Source organism: Pristis pectinata, chromosome 10 (genome assembly GCF_009764475.1).
Source record: "Pristis pectinata isolate sPriPec2 chromosome 10, sPriPec2.1.pri, whole genome shotgun sequence".
NCBI lineage: Eukaryota > Metazoa > Chordata > Chondrichthyes > Rhinopristiformes > Pristidae > Pristis > Pristis pectinata.
The window spans coordinates 88,439,824-88,463,600 of record NC_067414.1 but is presented as its reverse complement, the minus strand read 5'-3'; the positions used below and the strand labels follow the sequence as shown (position 1 = coordinate 88,463,600).

At 42.3% G+C, this 23,777-nt stretch overlaps 1 protein-coding gene across 2 annotated transcripts in view; it reads left to right on the top strand.

Moving 5' to 3' along the window:
- Positions 1-23,777, top strand: part of anapc1 (anaphase promoting complex subunit 1) — a 167,657-nt gene that overhangs the window by 80,407 nt on the left and 63,473 nt on the right. For both annotated transcript variants that reach the window (XM_052025123.1, XM_052025124.1), the window contains exons 28-32: positions 2,609-2,880; positions 13,607-13,841; positions 17,363-17,454; positions 20,773-20,907; positions 22,073-22,155. In XM_052025123.1, coding sequence (XP_051881083.1) covers positions 2,609-2,880; positions 13,607-13,841; positions 17,363-17,454; positions 20,773-20,907; positions 22,073-22,155 — 817 coding nt within the window. The remainder of the gene's footprint in view (positions 1-2,608; positions 2,881-13,606; positions 13,842-17,362; positions 17,455-20,772; positions 20,908-22,072; positions 22,156-23,777) is intronic.

Genomic DNA, 23,777 nt, shown 5'->3' with positions numbered 1-23,777 from the left:
ATGAGGAAAAGGCAGGAGAATGGGGTTGAAAACAATATCAGCCAGATTGAATGGTGGAGCAGACTCGATGGGCTGAATGGCCTCATTTTGCTCCTATATCTCATGGTCTTATGACAACCTGAGAATATATATAGGGACCTCGGTGAAGTGCCTCACTTGAAAGATGCTGCATTCCCTTGAGCACCACTGGCACAACATTGCTCTGGATTGTCACCCTGAATTACACGGCCGAGCTGCAGGAGTGAGTCATGAAGCCACAATCTTCGCAATCACTTGTCAATGGAATCATTAGACCACAGTCAGCAGATGTTGGTTAAACTTAACAAGGACTCCTACCAGATGGGTGACCATGGCTTTCAGCAATCTGGGATGACTGCCAATTCAGATTGAAGCAGGAAGCACGAATAGTGGTGTAACCAATGGATTAGTTTCTGCTCTCAGAATCTATTAATAATATTTCATCATGTGAAGAGCAGTTTGATGCCATTACTGCAGATTTTGATGAATTATTTCTGTTGTACTGAGAGTCTGACCATGCTGATGGATTGGTCACCTTATGCACAATGACCAAATGTTGTCAAAGGTACAAAATCTGATCTATTGCAGTAAAGCTTCATCTGCTGTTGTCAAACAACTTTCGTTGACCTCTAACTCAGATGATCAAGTTTTCTGCACTATTTAGAATGTTCCAATCCTCATGTTACAGTATCGATTTTTGTGACTGATGACCTTGTGCCAATTATACTAAATTGAAGGCAATTCTGTGCTGTAGATTCTAGGGATTTGATTAGGACTTATTCCACTTTGTATATTGTCCTCTTACAGATATCAGTGCACTCTTTCATCGCATCATTTTGGGTAGGATCCATTTCCAGCTTCTAAAACTTGAAGAGCAAAGAGCTAATACAGATATACCAGCAACATAATTCAGATGTTCTAAGTGTTCCGTGTTGATACTAGCTGTTCATGCTGCCTATACTCACATAACGTAAAACACAATCTGCTGCTACTTGTATTTCTGTGAAATATAATTGAACTATAATTAAGAATCTTTGCACACTTTCTAAATTAGTACCAGTGATTTTTATTACCTGCTAGAATTATCTGAAATAAAAACAGAGAAAGCTAGAAACACTCAACAGAACTAGAAAAGAAATGTTAAAAAAGATGGTTTTAAGTTGCAGGAAAGGATGGATAGGACAGAGGGTGCCAGGTCAAATGAATCCAACCTGGCTCAGATAATTCTAGCAGCTGACAGTGTATTGGGCTGGTCAAAATTTCATGGGAGAACCTCTGGGTTCAGTTGATCTCAGCCCAGTGATCTTAGAGCCAATAGGCAAGTGACAGGCAAAGCTGGCTTTGTTCCTGGTTTCTGCCCAATGAGTCTTGCTTGCTAGTTTGTAACTGAAGGACAGAATGAGCCTCATCTGCCACATCTTTCATTTTTGACTAGCCTAGGAGAAGCACTTCAGAGCAGCCAAAGTTCCCCAGTCACTTCCATTCTATAAAAGACATTCTTAGAACCATCTTCTAACATCCTATTCCAATATCTGATTTCCTTAGCCCAGTTTTTTATTGCTTTGTTGCAGTTTTGCGAAGTACCTTCAAATCGTTTTCTATGTTAATAGAGTATTATTACATTGCGGCTGTGACTGCCCTTCAAAAACACATGTTTTTATTCATCCACTTAAAATTTGTGTGTGTCGTTGACAAGACGAACATTTATTGCTCTTCCATAATTCCCTTTGAGAAAGTGGCAATGAGCCACTACATTTAAATTCAACAGTCCTTAATGTGAACGTGTGTTGCACAGGGAACTCCAGGTTATAAGATATCTTTATTAGTCACATGTACATCGAAACACACAGTGAAATGCATCTTTTGCGTGGAGTGTTCTGGGGGCAGCCCACAAGTGTCGCCACGCTTCCGGTGCCAATATAACATGCCCACAACTTCCTAACCCATACGTCTTTGCAATGTGGGAGGAAACCGGAGCACCCGGAGGAAACCCACGCAGACACTGGGAGAATGTACAAACTCCTTACAGACAGCGGCCGGAATTGAACCTGGGTCGCTGGCGCTGTAATAGCGTTACACTAACCGCTACACTACCGTGCCTGGAGACCCAGTGATGATGAAAGAATGACAATATATTTCAAAGTCAGCATGGCACACAGCTTGGAGGAGAAACCACTGGCAGTGGTGTTCCCATGCATCTGCTGCCCTTTATCTTCAGTGGTAGGGGTTGCACGTGCTGACAGAGCAGCCAGGGTGAGTAACTGCTGTGAATCCTGTGCATGATGCAGGCTGCGGCCACTGCGCACCAGCAATGTGGGGAATGAATTTTTGTGACGGACAGGGTACTAATCAAGTGGGCTGCTTTGTCCTGGGTGGTGTCAAGTTCTTGGAGCTGCACTCAACCAGGCAAGTGGAGAGTATTCCATTACAATGTTATGTCAAAGGTGCTAAAAAAATTGTAAGTTGTTGTGGGGATCAGTGCTACATAAATGCTTAATTATTTTAATTGAGTTACCTGGCTGTTGATAAGAAGTAATCCATTGGTTCCTGTGCTAATGGGCAATGTGCATCATTGTTTCCAATTTATTAGGCCGAGCTCCTCCACGAAACACGACCGTTGACCTGAACAGTGGCAACATTGATGTGCCACCCAATATGGCAAGTTGGGCCAACTTTCACAATGGGGTTGCCGCTGGACTAAAGATTGCCCCGGCTTCCCAGATAGACTCTGCCTGGATCGTGTACAACCGGCAAAAAAACACGGAGCTGACCAACGAGTACGCTGGCTTGCTGATGGCACTGGGCCTCAACGGGCACCTGAGCAAACTGACCACGATGAGCATTCACGACTACCTCAGTAAGGTAGGTGTTCAGCACACAGAAAATATTGCCCGTCGTAGCAATTCCACTGTACTTAAGATGGATTGAAGCAGGAAGTCTAGTTCACTGGGTAAATAAATCCTGTCATTGGTTTCAAATTCCTCCAAGGAACAATTTTTCCTATGGAGGGAAATGAACAGTCGACATTTCAGGCTGAGACTCTTCGTCTCTGCTGAAAGACAGAGGGGAGATAGCCAGTATAAAAAGGTGAGGGGAAAGGATGGAGCAAGAGCTGGCAAGCAATCCAGGTGAGGAGGGGTGATAGGCAGCTGGAGTCAAGAAGTGTGGAAATTGCAACAAGAGGCTGGAAGGTGACAATTTGGGGGCAACAAAGGGCTGTAGATGATGGAATCTGATAGGAGAGGAAGGTGGAGCATGGAACCAAATAAGGGTGGGGAGATGGGAGCAGTGGGGAGAGGGGACCCAGTGAGAGGAGTGTGTGTGGGTGATGGGCAGATGAAGTGCATGGAGGCAGGGAAAGAGGTAATGATAGGCTGGAGTGGGTGTAGGAGGAATTGGATAGACCATGAGGAGAGAGAAGGAAGGGGTGGGGGGGGGGCAGTTTACCTGAAGGTAGGGGTTCAGCACACAGACAATGTTGCCCTTCATAGCAATTCCACTACATTTAAAACTTAAAATGGATCTTAAAATGGATTGAAGAAGAATCCTGTGCTCTTCCTTTCCCATTGCTGGAAGTTTAATATCTTTGTCTAATTATGTTATCTCAGATATTTGTGACCCGGTGCCTTAAGTATGACCAGAATCTGAGAGACTTTGACTAACATGGTCAACACATAATAGAGGTTTATGGATCTCTTTAGTCCCTGGATTCTGCTGGCTCAGTTAATCTCATCTGGAGGGCTAATGTTGAGAATGTTGATTCAGTTCAGGCACATCAACTGGGCCAGTTTCATGCAAGATTGGAGAGTATTCTGGACTGGAGAGTATTAGCTATAAGGAGAGGTTGGACGATCTTGGATTACTTTCTTCAGAGCTTCAGAGGCAGAGGGGTGACCATATAGAATTATGCAAAATAATGAAAGGCATAGTTAGGGTAGATAGAGTCTTTTCCCAGGGTGGAAATGTCAAATTGGAATTTGTTTATTATTGCCACGTGTACCGAGGTACAATGAAAAACTTGTCTTGCATACTGTTCGTACAGGTCAATTCATTACACAGCGTATCGAGGTAGTAAAAGGTAAAACAATACAGAATGCAGAATGAAGTGTAACAGCTACAAGAGAAAGTGCAGTGCAGGTAGACAATAAGGTGTAAGGTCATAACGAGGTAGAATGTGAGGTCAAAAGTCCATTTTATCATACTGGGGGACCGTTCAATAGTCTTGTAACCGGGATGGAAGCTGTCCTTGAGCCTGGTGGTATGTGCTTTCAGGCTTTTGTATCTTCTGCCCGATGGCAGAGGGGAGAAGAGAATGGCCGGGGTGGGTGGAATTATCCTGGCTGCTTTACCGAGGCAGCAAGAAGTATAGACAGAGTCCATGGAAGGGAGGCTGGTTTCTGTGATGTGCTGATCTGTGTCGACAGCTCTCTGCAATTTCTTGTGGTCCTGGGCAGAGCAGTTGCCATACCAAGCTGTGATGCATCCAGATGGGATGCTTTCTGTGGTGCATTGATAAAAATTGGTGAGGGTCAAAGGGGACATGCCAAATTTCTTTAACCTCCTGAAGAAGTGGAGGCATTGGTGAGCTTTCTTGGGGGCTAGAGGGCAGATACTAGTGGGCAGGGGTTCAAGGTGAGTGGGGGAAAGTTTAAAGGAGCTTTGCGATGCAAGTTTTTTTTTACACACAAAGTGGTAGGTGCCTGGATTGTGCTGCCAGGAGGGGTGGTAGAAACAGATACAATAGCAACGTTTAAGATGCAGTAGTCACATGAACAGGCAGGGAACATCGATCACGTACAGGCAGATAGGATTAGTTAGATTGGCATCATGGTCGGCGCAGGCATGGTGGGTTGAAGGGCCTTTTATGGTGCTCTCCTGTTTTATGTTATGTGATTGGCCAAGGCTCCCACCTTTGACCTGGGGCCTTCTAACATTCAAGGAGAGAACAGGACAATGTTCAACTTTCATGCCTTTCACTGAAAAACCAACCTTAAGGACAGGGCAGGATTCCCGCACACACTCTCATACACAATCGATGATCCCGTGAGTGCTGGGGGCACGGGTGGGGAAGGAGCCAGGTTCTCCTGAATCCGTTTCACAACAAGATACTGAACTCTTGTAAAAGGAAGGAGAAAATTAGCAGAGATAGGGGTTAGGTGGGGAAGAAAGTGAAGGGGGTGAGGTTAAAGGTGTGCTTAAAAATGTACTTAATCACTGCTGATGGATTGTCCCTCAGCTGATTCAGTAAATGTACCTGTGTCGGATGCTGTCTGGCCCTCTGATTTGGGGTTTAGTTTTATTTCTTTTGCCAAACTTGGTGCTGAGTTGAATCAACACAGTCAATAACCCTTCTGTAAAATTTGTTTCATTTTAACATTATCCCTATAGTGGCTTCTATTTCTGTTTTAGTGGGTCTTCCATTACATTTTTATATAGTAATCACAAGATACTATTCCTCTTTGTTCACTTCGTTTTACCCTTATTTAAAAATAGAAGTGTTCACAACCTATATAAAAGAATGAGGGCAACTGAGTCTGTGTTTTCTTAGGGGTTTGGTTCTGAAATCTTCTGCAATCTCAAATTAGAAATCCATAATATAATTATAAAGCACAACCACATAGTTAGGCTTTGGACCAGAAAGAAAGTAAACGTCCTTTCTCCACGACGGAAGAAATTAAACCCTACATACTTGTCATCACCTCATTATTTTTGAAACCAATCACAAGATGATTACGGATGAGAAAGATTCCTTGGTCTGCCTTAATTTACACATCTGGAAAAAGTCTTTCCATGAGACCAATTCACGAGATCAAGTTTTTGCTTCTACTCTTCAGTCAGGGAGGCAGCTGACAATGTCGTTCCTTTGCAGATTCAAAATCTTCCCATCAGCTCTTCTAAATTCACCTGTAGAACCTGCACTTTTACTTCTTCCATTCCCACCCAAATATTTCTTCCAGGTGAAGTAGTGATGTATTTGTCCTACCTCCAATTTAACTGTATTGCATTCACTGCTTGCATTGTGTTCTCTGCATTGGAGAAACCAAATGCAGATTGGGTGACAGCTTTGCAAAATATCCACATTCTGACATCAAAAGCAATCGTAAGCTTCAAATTGTCTGTCACTTTAAATCTTCATCCCACTCCCAATCTGTCCTCTCTGTTTTTGGCTTCGACACAGCTCTTACACTTTGACCCATGCACCCTTGTCTCTGTTCATCCTTGCCTTGAAGTACTTTCCATCAAATTATACTGTCTAGAAATTCTATAATTAGCATGGAAACAGGCCCTTCAGCCCAACTAGTCCATGCCGACCAAGGTGCCCACCTAAGCTGGACCTATTTTCCCATGTTTGGCCCATATCCCTCTAAACCCCTCCTATCCATGTACCTATCCAAATGTCTCTTAAATGTTGTCATTGTACCTGCCTCAACTACTTTTTCTTTATTGACCCAAAATGCTAACAATTCCTCTCTTTTTTTTGACCCAAAATGGTGACAGTTCCTTTGCCGCTCCCCCCCCACAGACCTGCTGAGACATTCTGTTTACAAATTATTCCTGCTTTATAGTTCAACTTAGCTCACCCATTTCCTTCTGGTCTCCCTGCAGTGTCTGAACTTCCATTACTGTCCAAGTACATAGTCTCATTATTTATTATTCTTGAATTCCTTATACATGAGGAGGCAGTTCGGCCCATTGAGCCTATACCTACCTTCAGATCAATCCCATTCCCCACTTACTTCCCTACCACTTGTTCTCCGTCTTGCATGCCCATCAACACCAACCTGACTTTTCCCACCATGTATACCATTATAAAGATTTCACCTGATATAAGAAGCAGACCATTTGGCCCAACAGTCCATGCCGACACTTTGCTCTACTGGACCCTCTTGTGCTCTTTCCTCATCTCCATCTATTAGCAGAATTCTCCCTGTGTTTCCCGCTCATTGTTTGACCAGACTCCCCTTAAATGTAGGTGTACTAATCACTTCAACCACTCTGTCATACTTCATTCCACATTCTCATTGCTCTTTGGATAAAGAAGTATCTGCTGAACTCCCTATATTTTGTTATTTCAAAAAAAAACTTTATTCATAATAAAAAAAGTTATGCAAAAGAAGAACACAGTTCAAAGCTCTTTGCATTCTTAGTGTCATTTGGTTAATACATTCAGTGTTGCTGGTTCTATATATTGTTGTGTTAACATTGTTTTTGTACATAACACCGTTGCCATTCATGTGGCCCTCTGGGGTGATACACCCTTCTGAGTCTTCCCCACCAGACTTAGCCCCTCAGTGTCCAGTAGTGCAAAGGACTCGAGACTGTGGTCCTTCACATTGGTGACTACCTTATGTCGATAGCCTCTAATTTGCCAAAATTGGAAATATTCTGTGCATATCTCCTGCACCAAATGATGCTGAGGATGAACCTCATTACTTCATCACTATGGGCTGAAGGCTTTGCTGGGGTCTCAAAATGGACTTTATATTCTGGCTGGGTATTCTGGCTATACCCAGGGGAAATCCAGTGGGCTGATCCCGAGACTTTTTGGGTCCAAGGTTCCATTTGGTGTAATTGGATGCCCTCCCTCCTCGTCACTGGGTAAATATGCACTAATTAGAGGTTGAGGTTGAGGGCACACTTTTTTAACCAAGTCCAACACGGAGGATTTTCATGGGTTACCTGCCATAAGTGAAGCATTCTGATGTAGCATTTTGTTCTCCTGCTGTTGACCTATGAGTTAAATGTTCCCTGGTAGAATTTACATTATGGAAAACAACAGGAAGATTTTAGAGTTTTTTGCACTCCTCAGATATACCAAGGCTGCTTACAGTCAAGAAGTACTTTTGACGAAACTTTGTCCAAAGACATTACCATTATTATCAGCTTTACAAAGTGACACATGAATCATGTACTGGCATAGCATATAGATCATTTCTGTTGATACCGGCATAACACGCAATTGCTTTGCGAACCTAGAAAGTGACTAAAACTAAGCAAAATCATACCAACAATCATTTGTTCCTGATCCATTAGAAAAGTGAGAGCATATTCTGTGACATATTATTCGATATGACTTGCAATATAAGTTATAAAATCTTCTCAGTTTTACCACAGGCTCTGTGCAGATACTGTCTTGGTTTAGTTTCATGCTGGTAGTGGGTGAGCCAGCTTTTTGTTGTACTATGTCTAATTTACCATGTCATTTTTAATTAAAACCCAGCTGAGCAGTGCCTGAAAATAATTTGCACTTTAAAAAAGTATGGTGGCACAACCGGTGGCGTAGTTTAAAAAAAAATAAATGGTCAAAAAAACTGCTTTGAGTAATGAAGTTGTTCAATTCTAACAATTGTAGCAACAGGTTTAGGCCATTCAACCCCTCAAGTCTGTTCTGCCTTTTAATATCTTCACTGATCTGTGACCTAACTCCATATACCACTTGGGGTTGTTCTCCTTGGAACAGAGAATGTTGAGTGGGGGATCTGATCGGGATATTTGAAGACACAAAGTGTCTGGACATAGAAGTTATTCCTGTTGGTGGAGGGGGTTAAGAACCAGGGGACATAGACTGAAAAAGAACTTGGATGAAAATGTGGATGGGTGGGTTAGTAAGTTCGCAGACAATACAAAGATCAGTGGCATTGTGGACAGTGTCGAAGATTGCCAAAGGATACAGCAGGATATAGATCAGTTGCAGATCTGGGCGGAGAAATGGCAGATGGAGTTTAATCCAGCCAAGTGTGAGTGTTGCACTTTGGGAAATCAAATGTAAAGGGACAGTACACTGTTCATGGCAAGATCCTGAACAGCATTGATATACAGAGGGATCTTGGGGTCCAAGTCCATAGTTCTCTGAAAATGGCTGCACAGGTTGATAGAGTGGTAAAGAATGCATGTGGCATGCTTGCCTTTATTAGTCAAGGCATTGAGTTCAAGAGTCAGGAAGTTATGTTGCAGCTTTTTAAATTCTGGTTAGGCCACATCTTGGAGTATTGCATTCAATTCTGGTCGCCCCATTATAGGAAGGAAGTCGAGGCTTTGGAGAGGGTGCAGAAGAGCTTTACCAGAATGCTGGCTCGATTAGAGAGCATGTGCTATGGTGAGAGGGTGGACAAACTTGGGTTGTTTTCTCTGGAGCGACGGAGGCTGAGGGGAGACCTGATAGAAGTTTATAAGATTGTGAGAGGCATAGATAGAGTAGATGGCAAGTATCTTTTTCCCAGGGTCAAAATGTCTAATACTAGAGGGCATACATTTAAGGTGAGAGTGGGTAACTTCAAAGGAATGTGCAGGGAAAGTTTTTTACTCAAAGGGTCGTGGGTGCCTGGAATGCCAGGGGTGGTAGTGGAGGCAAATATCACAGAGGCGTTTAAGAGGCTCTTAGGTAGGCACATGAACGTGCAGAGAATGGAGGGATATGGACATTGTGTAGGCAGAAGGGATTCATTTAGTTAGGCATTTAATTACAAGTTTAATTATTTCAGCACGACATCATGGGCCAAAGGACCTGTTCCTGTGCTGTACTGTTTCATGTAACCAACATTGATTTGAAGAAAAGCTTTGTTCACGCCCCGGTTGATTAGAATCTGGAATTCACTGCCTGAGTGTGTAATGGAGGCAGATTCAGTTGTGGTATTCAAAAAGCAACCAGACAAGTAGTTAAATGGGGAAAAGAAAACTACAGCACTTAGGGGAGAAGATGAGGAGTATGACTTGTTGGACCACTCTTGCACAGAGCTAGCATAGACTTAAAGGGCTGAATGTCCTCCTGTGCTATACTGCTTTTCTGATCCTGCATCAGCCACCTTTGCCTTTTGGCTATCTAAGTCCAACAGTATTATTTAAAACTAATAATTGATTCCCCCACTAGCAACAATTGTCAATTTTTGTTTTAAAAGAGAGTTCCAAATGTGCGGATATGTTTTTCCCCCAGTTTCATGCCTGAATGCCCCTTTGCCCAATTGGTGGAAGTTACTTCACCATCTATCCCATTGGTTTTCTTTTAGCATTAGAGATATTCACTGGTGTATAAAGTAAGGTTTGGCTGCAGATTTTGCTCTAGTCCTTGCAATGCCCGTGATGTCCTTGATTATTTCAAACCAACAAGAATTACATTTGCTTATGTGCTGAATGAACACCATCAAATCTTTCATCTAGTATTAATCAGTTCCTTCAGTGTGGTTTGTGTTGAAGAAGACCAGCAAGAGTTAAAGTTGCTGGTTGCACAAACCTTGAGGTTTTGTGAGTCTACACTCACTGCTCTGAAAGTGAAGAAGGAAATGTAAGAATGGTGTATGGTTTCACTTTTACTGTAGAATTTTCCATTATTGAGAATTCTTGCAGTTCCAACTAAAATCTTCCTTGACATCAGTGCTCAAGTATCATTCATTTCCTCCAGCATCCTGCACAACACCACATTAGCTAGAGTTGTTTGTTAACAATCTCAAATTTGGTAAGTTGTGTTTTCTTTCTAAAGGTAACTTTAACCACAATTTGTGCAATAAAGGCTTTGAGCATTTGTTATCATTTTTCCTTCGAGACACATTGGGAATTTTTGATCAGATGAAATATTCTTTTCATGTAGACAGACCTACACTAATATAAGTGTGAAAATAAGAAAGACTTGTATTTACGAGGTGCCTTTCGGAATCCCAGGATATCTTTGCCACCTAAGAAATACTGTTATGACAGCAACCAAATAGTACACAGCAAGCTCCCTCAACAGTAATGTTATAATGACCAGATAAATTTGTATTTTATATTGAGGAGTAAATATTGACAAAGATACCAGGGATAACTCCCCTATCACTTTCAGGGTAGTTCCAGATGATATTTTAAGCCCACCTAAGAGAACAGAAGGAGTCTTGGTTTAATGTATCGTGTGAAAGACAGCACTATGGCAGGGCAGTGCTCTCTCACCGCTGCCCTAGAGAGTCATCTGAGATTTTTGCGTGAAGTTTCTGAAGCAGAACTTGAACCCACAACCTTCCGACACGGAGGCAAGGGTGCAACCCACCGAGCTGTGCCAGTAACTATGAAATTGAAACAGGCACAGAAGAATCAAGTTTAAGAATGACTGACATGGAAGACTGTAGGCAGAGTCTATTTAGCTATTATGTTGCACCATCTCAAGTGATTTCAATTACATCTGAAAATACAGGGGAAATTGACAAGTGCTTTATTGCATGTGACAATAATAAACCAATTTAAGTTAATAATAACTTGGCACGCAATTAAATTATATACTTTTATTTTGCTGATGCCGGTTATACTTACCACACCTCCCAATCCCATGGAGAAGTATGTGGGAACGGCATCACCAACCCACAACGGCACTTAAAGGAATGGAAGATGCCTGTGTGATTTCTTTTGATGTGGGGTGGCCAAGCTACACCAGCGACAGCATTGACTTACAAAGCGACGTCCTGGTCCAATGGCAAGGAGGTCCAAGACGATTACAGACTAGACTGTGCTGCAAAATACTCACACACATGCGCACAGATACACATGCACCAACATGCAGACATTCTAAAGAGGAGCAGACACATTCTGCACCCTACTTACCACACAGACACACACACACACACACACACACACACACACACAGCCACACACAGCCACACACACACACACAACACCACCCCCACCACCCCCCCCCCCCCCCCCCACAGAACCGGGTTTATTATCATTGACTTGTATGTCCTGAAATCTGCTGTTTTGCAGCAGCAGTACAGTGCAGAGACATACAATTACTATAAATTACAAAATAAGTAAATAGTGCAAAATAAAGGATAATGAAGTAGTGATCATGGGTTCATGGACTGTTCAGAAATCTGATGGCAGAGAGGAAGAAACTGTTGCTAAATCCAAGATACCTGGTCTTGGAGACACAGGAGACTGCAGATGCTGGAATCTGGAGCAAAAAACAAACTGCAGGAGGAACTCACAGGGTCAGGCAGCATCTGTGGAGGCAGAGGGATAGTTGACGTTTCGGGGACTGATGCAGGTTCTCGATGCGAACCATCAACCACCCCTCTGCTTTCCCGAATCCCGCCTGACCTGCTGAGTTCCTCCAGCTGTTTGTCTTTTTACGACACATGATCTTGCCCACACCCTGTTTCTTGTAGACCCTCACTCACATAGCCCCACCCTGATCCCGCCTTTCAGTTCCTCCTCCCTACCTCTGCGCACCTTTTGTACTCTTCCCCTAACTGCCTCCTCCAGTCTCCCCCTTTCCCTCTCTCCTCCCTCCCCTTTGCTCACCTTGGTCCCTCTTCGCCCATTCATTTGCCCTCTCCCCGACTGTTGCTGCTCTTCAAAGCCACCTCGATTGTCAATTACTCACATAAGCAGTCCCAGTCCCAGTCCCAGCAGCAACACTGCCTGAAGCCTGCAGTCTAGTCCAGACCTCCTGAACCTCTCCCAGCAAACCTCAGGAGAACCCTCAGCCAATCGCCTGATGCTGGCAGTTTGCTGTCTCTAGGTGCCCTGAGGGCATCTTGATGGGGCTTGGTCCGTGGTTTAGTGACCTGGTTTTCAATTTGAGGGGTTATTATTTAAAACTGAGGGCCTCTGTCTTAAATTCCACTTGGACAACTACTGCCATTCTCTCAGTAGGTCAGTGTCAGTTGCTGACTCAGCGGCATTCAGTGAGGAAGACCATTAGTTTACAGGCTTCAGCATAGTTACAACAGGAGGCTCACTGGTGCCGTGGTGTTCTTCAGGACGGCTGCTAACTGAGGCATGGCTAGCCTCATCCGCATCATTGGAACAAATAGTAAAACTAAGAGCAGGTACAAGTCCTCCCCAGGTTACCACAGGGTTCTGTTCCTGAGAACTATTCGTAACCGGAACCGTTTGCAAGTCAGAAATGCTGCTACCCGGCAATATATTTATAAACATCAGCCAACCAAGGGAGCAACATTTAGTGAAACCAGGGTGTTTAACTCAACCATTCAGATATAGCCCTGGAGTTCCTACAGCAGAAGATGCCTGCAGGGCCGCAGCAGCCGGCAAATCCATCCTGCTGGTCTCCCAAATACTCGTTCAGATGTATGGACTGTACATAAGTATGGCATTGGTAACCCTGGGAGAACCCGTATTGTGGGATTGTTGTGCCAAATTATCACCTTCAAAGTCTGCCATCCCTTCATTATCTCTTGGTTGGAATTGGTTGTTAGAAAATCATTAATCTCAGATTTTAAATTACCAGTTGATCTGGAACTGCTTGATATTTGTGGAAGAAAGTGCCAAACTTCCACCACCCACTGTGTGAGGTAGTGTGAGGTATGGGCAAAGATATCTGCCCTGCTAGCGATGCCTGTGAATAACTAATTAAAAAACTCTGGCAAATCTACACTGCACTGCGCTCCCTCCAAAGCTATTATATTGTTCCTAAGGTGTGGTACCCACAAACTGTGCACTATACTCCAGGTGTGGTCTTGCAATGTGGCTTAACATACAAGGAACTGTGTAGTCTAATATTATGCAAACCATGTGATAATAGATCACTATTTAAGATTGTTAATAACCCTTTGCAGTGCTCTTTCTAATCTTAAAATAACATGTTTTCCATTGTGTTTTCTGGCAGGGCCATGAGATGACCAGCATTGGATTGCTGCTGGGAATTTCGGCTGCAAAACTTGGCACAATGGATATCTCAGTCACACGGCTTCTGAGCATTCACATCCCTGCTCTGTTACCTCCAACCTCAACCGAGCTGGATGTCCCCCACAACTTGCAGGTTGCTGCTGTAATGGGCGTTGGGCTTGTATATCAAGGCACTGCCCACAGGCACATTGCTGAAGTACTTCTGACTGAAATAGGTGAGATTGCTTCAACTTTGAACTAAAAATAATCGGTAAACAAAGAATAGCAGCAGTTGTGTTGATATGGCTCTTGTCCATAGAGCCCAAGCTTCCCTAGGCAGGAGTTTGTGTTTATAATCCAAGACGTCACTTTGGGGGAAGTAGTGAGAATACTTCATTTTATGACAAGGCGTCCTTTAAACTGAAAGGTTAGCGGGCACCATCTATTCATCAAAAACGAGCAGAGCGAAAGAAATTTTGGGGACAGATTGTCTACTGAAACGCCCAGTGACCTACTTGGAATTGCCAGTTTTTAGACACTTGGCAGATACTCGGGACTCTTGAGTGCAGACTGAAATGGAGCTGTCCACTCTGACCTCGGAAAAGGGCAGCACACGTTTCCTCTCACATCCACTGAGCATGTGCAAGGTTAGACCTGCTGCAAACACAGCAGTCCCATTCAAATCAGTGGGAAGAAACTATCTGTCCACAAGATCATACTGATTTAATTTAGTTCATGTGAATGTATTTATTTGTTTTTGTGTTTTAATTTTTTTAAGTAAATCATTTGCAATTTTTAGTTTTTTCTCAGTAATGTGCTAGTGTTTTGATAGTTCGTGATGGCTTTGTTTTCCTTTGAATCTGGGAAAGGGTCTTCACTGGGTGTCCTTGCAGCCAGACACTTGCTCTCAGGGAGGCCTTGAGCCACGTCGATGAGCTAGGAGCCAGCCTCCTAATGGAAGTCTGAAGCCAGGTTCACTCCAGAAAATGTAGTTTACATGAAATGCTGGCTGCTGGGATGTCCAATGATGACCCATCATGTGTCAACAGATGTTCTGGCCTCTTGTATTGTGGCTTTAACCCAAAACCTTGGCTTCTTTTTTCCCAACCACCAATGGTGTCAGTTATTCTCATCCAGGCACATAATAATAAGCGGTGTTGTGCATGGAAAGGAACTAAAAAACTTTAATACATATCATTGGAATGTCAGACAATTAGTCTACAGTTCCTTTAAAGGCATGCCCAACAGCATACACTTCATGGTTTTGGCCATTCGATTGTAGAGAGAGTATTGGTATTGGTTTATTATTGTCACTTGTACTGAGGTACAGTGAAAAACTTGTCTTGCATACCGATCGTACAGGTCAATACATTACACAGTGCAGTTACATTGAGTTAGTACAGAGTGCATTGAGGTAGTACAGTTAAAAACAATAACAGTACAGAGTAAAGTGTCACAGCTACAGAGGAAGTGCAGTGCAGGTAGACAATAAGGTGCAACGTCACAACAAGGTAGATTGTGAGGTCAAGAGCCCATCTGATCATATAGGGGAACCATTCAATAGTCTTATCACAGTGGGATAGAAGCTGTCCTTGAGTCTGGTGGTATGTGCCCTCAGGCTCCTGTATCTTCTGCCTGATGGGAGAGGAGAGAAGAGAGAATGACCCGGGTGGGTGGGGTCTTTGATATTAAAGGGATGGGAAGGTAGCATCAGATTAATTGGCATGTAAGCAATAACTTATGAAGAGAGCCGCAAAGCTGGAACATTTTTCACTGATGGATAATAGGGAAAGTTGAGGGGTGACCAAATAGGATTGTTACAGATTACCATTGAGAAATAATTAAGAAATCCATTTTGCATGAAATAATATCTTGCATCACTTCCATTTTTAATTGTGTAGCTGAAATCTTGGCATTGGATTAACCTGCCAATTAGCTTGTGGATAGTCAACAACTTTCTAAAGCTGTAATCTTTGTAATATGAGATAACCTTGGGTGGTTCTGATTTCCTCATGGGTACATTGATATATTCTTTTCTGTGAAAATAAGTTGCAGTATTTTCTCATATTAGTTTATAGCACAGAAGGTCATTCAGCCCATCAGGACTATGCTAACTATCATACACTCCCGTCAGTCCCACTTCCCTGTATGCGTTCGTTCTCTCTTATGTCTATTCACTCCCCTTTGATTCTCCTACCACCCATTTACAGTGGCTAATTAACTGACCAACCAGCTTGTCTTTGGGATGTGTGAGGAAACCGGAGAACCTGAGGGAAACTGTTTGCTTTGTTTTTACTGTATTAACTATTTCAACACAGATCTCCTCAGCCTTTTAGCTTCTGTAAACATGAGATCAACCAAATTTCTGCCACCCATATTTTAATTTGCTCCGGAGCTTGTTCACCTGCAACCTCCCTCGACAGGCTCCCAATTAAGCAGCTTCCTGGTTTTAAAATTCTCATTCTTGCTTTCAAATCGGTCCATGACCTCACCTCTTCCTGTCGCTCTCATCTCTAACCTTGAATCTCCCCAATTTATTTGTGTTTCTCCAACTCTGATATCTTAAGCATCCCCAATTTAATTACCCCACAAATGATGTCTGTGCTTTTCATTGCCAATGGCCTTATCAATTGAATGTCTTCATCCCTGCCTCCCCATCCCACTTGAACCTTTTAAGATCAAGCATTTGGTCCTCTGTCCTGATAGTCGATGTGGCTTGGTGTTAAAATTGCCATATAAGTACACATTGTTATAGTGTGAAGCCTGAAGAGATGATCTTAACAGACTCTGAGTCAAGTTCAAAAGTGAGATCATTATTTGATGAAGATGGGCCAGATTTAGATAGCTGAGCTCATTTAATGGTAACTGTGCATCTTCTGCGCCAAAGCATGTTTTTTTGGTTATCTCCATTTTGGTCATGCTTGCTGATTCCTTTTAACCTCTAACAAGCAGCAAATTTCATTGAGAGTAACGGAGGATTAAATGATTTGTATGGTACGGTAAAATTTACATTCCTAAGAGCATCTTTGCAATTTTGAACAGTTGTGATAAGATAAATAGAGATACATTGGTTCCCTTGAGACAACAATTTATTTTATGATCATCACAGTAAAAGTGAAAGAGTGGTTACAGAATCAGTCTTTAGAATGGAGAGTGTTCTGTCACAGTATTGAAAGAGATACACCGAGCTTGACTGACATTCAGAAACCTTTTTGGTGGGTACAAAATAAACAAATAAGGATTAGGAATGAGCTAGTTACCTTTGAGGCGGCAGAACCAATTCTGGCAATTTTACAAAGAAATGGTGCTTTAGATAAAGTGGTAGAGGCACAAGTGTTCACCTTACTTACCATGCAAGTGTTCAGCAGGGATAATAGAATAACAGTTGAAAATAAAGAGCTTGTAGAAACTTCTTAAGAAAAAACTGCAGTTCCTGAAAGTAAAGCAGAAAATGTTGGAAGCACTCATCGGGTTAGGTAGAGACACAAGAGACCACAGATGCTGGAATCTGGAGCAACAATCTGCTGGAGGAACTCAATGGGTCCAGTAGCATCTGTGGGGGAAAAAGAATTGTTTGGTTGCCTCGGCTGGGAAAGTGAGATAGGGTCAACACTTCAGCTCAGTAAACTTTCCATCAGAACTTCCTTAAATCAAATTTGAAAACAAAACCCAGCTTCGGTCTTTGTACCTGTTTTAGTGGCAGACTTTATCAGTTTATGAAGAGGATATTTCTTGTGGTCCTATTTCCATGACTTAGGTCGCCCTCCAGGCCCTGAGATGGAGAATTGTACCGACAGGGAATCATACTCACTGGCTGCTGGCCTTGCTCTCGGAATGGTCTGTCTTGGGGTAAGTTATATGTTTGTCTTCAAAGTGCAGAGTTACTAGACTAAATGGCTTGGGGGGAAAATCAGAATGAGTCCTGTCTTGGCCTCCCCTGATTCACACTCGTATGTCCAATTCCTTTTCAAAATTATTTATGGAATCACCACTCAATGCCTTTTCGAGTAGAGCATTTTAGATCCTGATAATATTGTTAGTGGAAAGAATATTTCTCATGAGTTACCTCTAATTCTTTTGCCAATTATTTTAAATCTCGGACCACTGTTTATTGATATACTTGCTGGAGGGCAATAGTTCTCTGTCTGCTCTATCTAAATCTAAGATCTTGAAAACCCCTTCAAGACCACCAATTTACTTTGTCCGAGCCTTGGAGCATCATTTGAACTTTTCCAACCACTCTTCATATCCCTAATCCTGATAAATTTCTACTGTATCCTTCAAATCATTCTGAGTTGTGCTGCTGAGAATTGACCATAGCACTCCTGTTGAGGCTTATTGGGAATTTATAAAGTTCTACCATGATCCCTTTTGCTTTTCTACTTATGGAATCAAAAAATAGTATAGCACCAAGGGAGGACATTCATCCCATTGAGTCTGTGCTGGCTCTTTCAAAGAGGAATGCAATTTATCCCACTTATTATTCTGTGGGCTAAGGCTGTTATTGCCAGTGTCTAATTGTTCTTGAGAAGGTGTCATTGGGGAGGGAGTTCCAGGATTTAGACCCAGTAACTATGAAGGAACGGCGATCTATTTCCAGTTCAAGATGCTGTGCAACCCGGAGGAGAACCTTAAGGAGGTGGAGCTCCCAAGTGTCTTTTCCCCAACAGAACGTACACCAGCTACAGTGCATTGGTGGTGGGAAGGGTGAATATTCTGAATGGTGGACGGGGTCCTATTCAAGCAGACTCTTTTGTCCTGGGTTTTGTGGAAGCTGGTATTCAGCCAAGCAAGTGGAGACTATTCCGCTACACTCCTGACTCGTAAATGATGTGAATGCTTCCTACTTTTCTCCATGTAAGTTTTTTTTAATCCTTACAATTTTCTTTTCTCCTTCAAATAATTATCCAATTCCATTTGGGAGAATACTGTTTCTTCTACCCTAGCAGGGAGTGTATTCAAAATCTTAATCTCCCATTACATAGAAAGGTTCTCTGCATGTTGCTTCAGTCTCGTTGGTCAATCATCTTAAATCTTTGTCCTTCAGAGGCTGGAGACAGTTTCTTTATTCGTTGCATTTAAGCCCTTAATGATTTTTTAACATCTCTTAGCTTTTTCTGCCCTATGGTGATTAACCCCAGCTTCTGCCATCTACCTCTGTTCATTATCCCATGCTAGTCTCTTTAGTCCATCTTCTCTATTATTACCTTGTATAGAGGTTCTTTCTGTTTTAGTGCAATCTTCACATTTATTTGCTTTGTGAAGGAGTTGCAAAGTACTCATTCAATAATTTAGCCATGAGTCCTTCAGAAAGGTTTTCCTGTATACCATGAGACCATAAGATACAGGAGCAGAATTAGGCAATTCAGCCCATTGAGTCTTCTCTGCCATTCAGTCATGGCTGATATTTTTTTTCAACCGCATTCTCCTGCCTTCTCCCTGTGAACTTTAACCCCTTTACCAATCAAGAACCTATCAATCTCTGCCTTAAATACACCCAATGACTTGCCCTCTGTAGCAATGAATTCCACAGATTCACCACCCTCTGGCTGAAGAAATTCCTCCTCATCTCAGTTTTAAAGGGACATCCCTTTATTCTGAGGCTGCGCCCTCAGATCTTCAACTCTCCTAGTAATGGAAATATCCTCTCCACGTACACTCTATCCAGGCCCTTCTGTATACTGTAGACACAAAGGGCTTTCTGCTCATCTACCCTTCTCAAAATTGTGGCCATTTCAACATACTGCCCTGAAGTCTACAACTATCCTCCTCACTATCTCCCACCTTTGAAGTTTCATATCATTTACAGACTTCGTAATGCTGATCCCTGTACCCAAGTCTATAGAAGTCAGGTAGGAGCAGGAAGGTTAGCATTTCAAGGTCAGATCCTCTGTTGGATTGAAAGGATTTACATACCTGAAGTTTACTTGAAGTTGCTGACACATTTGCTAAATATTTCCAGCATTTTCTATTTTGTATTTAAATTTCCAGCACTGTATCTCAGGTTTTAATTTGGTGTCAAATATTATTTTATGTTCCTTTGAAACAATTTGGGACATTTTATTATCTTAAAATTTCTATGTAATTCAAGTTGGTGGTTGTATTCTATAGCAGATGCTGTTATTTAAAAGATTTCTCACAATAGTTTTTCTGTTGTTCACCATTAGGAGAAGGTAATTGATGATATTTCGTCCAATCTTGGAGGCTTAATGACTTACTAATACTCGAGGGTCTCTGAGCAAATTAGACTTCTAAGTAGATCTTATTATAGATAAATATAAAGAAATAGTTGAAGGAGAAATTATCTGTATGACAAATGTATAAAAATTAACAAAGGTGGAAAGCAAGAAGGATTTCTGTGCCATTTTCATCAGGTAGGGCTCTTCAGTATGAAGCTGTGAATACTGGCTTGAATCTATTGGGGGCTTTTGATAACGTGTCAATGAATAATGATGTTAACCTTTTGATAGGTTTACATTTTGGCATTCTGCCTTCAAAGTCATCCTTTGGAAAGAGTTCAGTGATGAAGGAAGACATTGGTAGCACTTGAGTTAAGGCTTGCAAAGCTGAACGTCTTCATTGCAGAGGAAGTATAGGAAGGGCCACAATCTTCTCAGTTGTTGAGAGATGCAGGTGATGTAGCTGTGAGCAAGTCATTTGAAATGAACTAAAGCTGCAGAGCTCAGAAGTAGAGCTTCAAAATCAACCTGCTCCTAGAAAGGCTACTGAGTATTTTTCTCTCCCAATGGGCAAGTGAAGATCTGAAAGGGACCCCTAATGTAGTTGATCCTCTGTTGGTGACCCCTTGCAAAAAGATCTGAATAACTATCTAGTTGAGGCTGTGACTGAATATTGGGATAGAAGTACACAATAACAACATGATCAGATCTTCATGTACCAACAACGAAAGTAAAGTGCTGTCATTTTGCATAAACACCACTGATTCTGAGAAGGGTAGACAAGCAGTATCACATAGTAGAGATGTATGTTTTGTGGTTTTGCTTGCTTATCTCCAGGGATCAATCTATCTTCTCGGTTGGAGCAGAACTCTTAATGGTACAGATTATGCATGGTCTTTAGCTGGGCAGAAAGCAATTCTGTTTTTCCACTTTAAGTTCTGAATTGGTAGTTGCATCTCCTTGTGGCAATAATACTGTTGTCTTGCAGCATGGGAGTAACCTTATTGGTATGTCCGACCTGAATGTCCCAGACCAGCTGTACCAGTACATGGTAGGAGGCCACAGACGTGCCCAGGCTGGAATCCTCAGAGAAAAGCACAAATCACCCAGTTATCAGATCAAGGTCCGTATTTCTGTTTTGCTTATAAATCTTTGTGGATGCTATTGACAAATGTTACAAAGCCCAAGTGGCAGATTTAAAGTCATAGAGACATACAGCAGGGAAACAGGCCCTTTGGCCCACTAAGTCCATGCCAACTGTGAATCATCCATTTGAACTAATCTGACATGAATCCGATTGTGTTCTCCCCACATTCTCATCAACTTCCCCCAGATTCTGCCACTCACCAACACACAAGAGGCAATTTTACAGTGGCCAAGAGACCTACTAACCAGTATGTCTTTGGGATGTGGGAAGAAACCCACGCAGACACAGGGAGAGCATACGAACCCCACACAGGCAGCAGCCACGGCCAGGATTGAACCCAGATCTGTGAGGTAGCGGCTGTACTAGCTGTGCCACTGTGCCACCCCGAAGCTTACAGTCCAGGGTTTGTACATGAAATAAATAAATAATACACAGCATAAAGCCATAAAGTTCAGCTGGAGGCCATTCAGCACATCAGGCATATGCTGGCTCTCTGAAAAGTGCTGTCCATTTACCTTGTCTGATTTATTCTCTTGTCCTTTTGTTACCATCTACTTCCTTAAAGTGTGTGTCTGCCACGCTTTCTGGAGGACATTCTGCATTACAAGAAATGCTTGTAAAGCTAAATTTAAAAAACATTTTTTTGTAACCACCCTCCTCTCCCCCCCCCCCCTTTGATCTTTTAGTTATTACCATACATCCCCAAATATCCAGAAATTTTCCTGGTTTACCTTCTCAAAAGCCTACCTCTGGCAGGTCTCCACTGAACCTTTTTTGACAGAATAGACAGAGTCCCTGTCCCTCTATTTTTATTTAATTTGCCATGAAGTCTCATTTTGAGTTATCTTTGTGAATCTCTTCTGCATCCACTCCATCAGTAATGTTGCTGATGTAAAGAGCTTAAAGCCAAGGCCAATATTCTAATTGTAGCTGTAATTGTATCATGTTTAGCATGCTCCTCGAAACAAAATCTAGATGTTTTTTTAAATTTTCAACCTTATAATCTTTTAAAAGTTTGAGTATTTGTCTGCTCCTCCACTTCTAATGTGTACTGTTAGAAATGTGGCCTGTTGTACTGGAAATGGAATTTGATTTCATTGTTGTTTCTTTAGAGTCTGATTGTAATTCTGTTCTTTGACAGGAAGGGGACACTGTGAATGTGGATGTCACATGTCCTGGGGCCACCCTGGCATTAGCTTTACTCTATCTGAAAACGAACAACAGGTATGGTATATGAGAGGTAACATATCGCGTCTAATTTTAGGACTGTGATTGGACTTTGCCACGATACTCATGTCAACTCTTTGAAAGAGTTCTTTCATGTCCCTCTTCTTTCCCAATAGCCCTGGGAAATTTTTCCTTTTGAGTATTTATGCAGTTCCCTCTTAAAATTTATAATTGAATGTGCTTTCACCACTTATTCAGCCAGCGGATTCCATGTCACTGAAGTGGATGGTTTTATCTGACTTGGCTGAATACTGAATAATGCCCAGTTCCCACCTCTCATTCCACCAGCAGCAGCTGTCCTGACTTTGACAAATTTGACTTGAATTGTTTCTCTCCCCACTGTTGCTGCCTGACATTTTTCAGCATTTTCTGTTTGTACTTAAGATTTCTAGCATTTGTGTTTCTTTTAAATTTTCATACCTATCACTTTTATACTAATCAGTGACTTTGGCACCATGTCCATCATTCTCTGGGTGCTTCTTGAAATGTACTGTTTTGTGTATTTTTCCCTGACAACAGAAATAAAATATTGTTTAATTTGTCCACCATTTCTTTATTTCCCAATATAATTTCTCCTGTCCCAGTCTGTAAGAACCAGTCCTTGGCGCACTTGAAACTATCCACTTCAAAACACAGTGGAACGTAGGAACAGAAGCAGACCATTTAACCCCTTGAACCAGTTCAGTCATTCAATTCATGGCTGATTTGTGACCTTCCCCCTTCTACCTTTCTTAGCCCCATATCTTTCAATACCTTTGTTTGACATAAATTGCTCAGTCCTGGATTTCAAATTAACAGTTGCCAAAGCATCCACAAGCATGTTTAGAGTTTAGAAGAGCGAAAGTGGTGCATTTTGGGAAGTTAAAGCAGGGCAGGACTTGCACAGTAAATGACAGGGTCCTGAGGATTGTTGTAGAACACAAAGGCACAGGGTACACCTACAGTCCCCTGAAGATGAGGACACAAGTAGACAAAGTGGTGAAGAAGATGTGTAGCATGCTTGCCTTCATCAGATGGGGCATCAAGAACAAGTGTTGGGACGTCTTGTTACAGCTGTACAGGGCATCAGTGTGTCTGCACCTGGCGTATTGTGCACAGTTCTGGTCACCATACTATAGGGAGGATGTGATTAAAAGCCAGAGAGGGTGCAGAAAGGATTCACAAGGATATTATGGGGACTGGCAGCCTTGAGTTATGAGGCGAGAGTGGATAGGTTGAGACTGTTTTCACAGGAGCAAAGGAGGCTGAGAGGTGACCTTACAGAAGTTTATAAAATCATGAGGGGCATAGATAAGGTGGATGGTCACAGTCTTTTTCCCAGGATAGAGGAGTCTAAAACTAGAGGGCAGAGGTTTAAGGTGAGAAGGGAAAGATTTAAAGGAGACATGTGGGGCAAGTTTTTCACACAACGAGCTGCCAGAGGAAGTGGTGGAGGTGGATACAATTATGTTTAAAAGAAATTTGGGCAAGTTCATGGGTAGGAAAGGTTTAGAGGAATGTGGGCCAAACGCAGGCAAGTGGGACTAGCTCAGAAAGGCACCTTGGTCGGCATGGATGAGTTGGGCTGAAGGACCTGATTCCATGCTGTATAATCTCCATAAAAGATGATCTGATTAAAA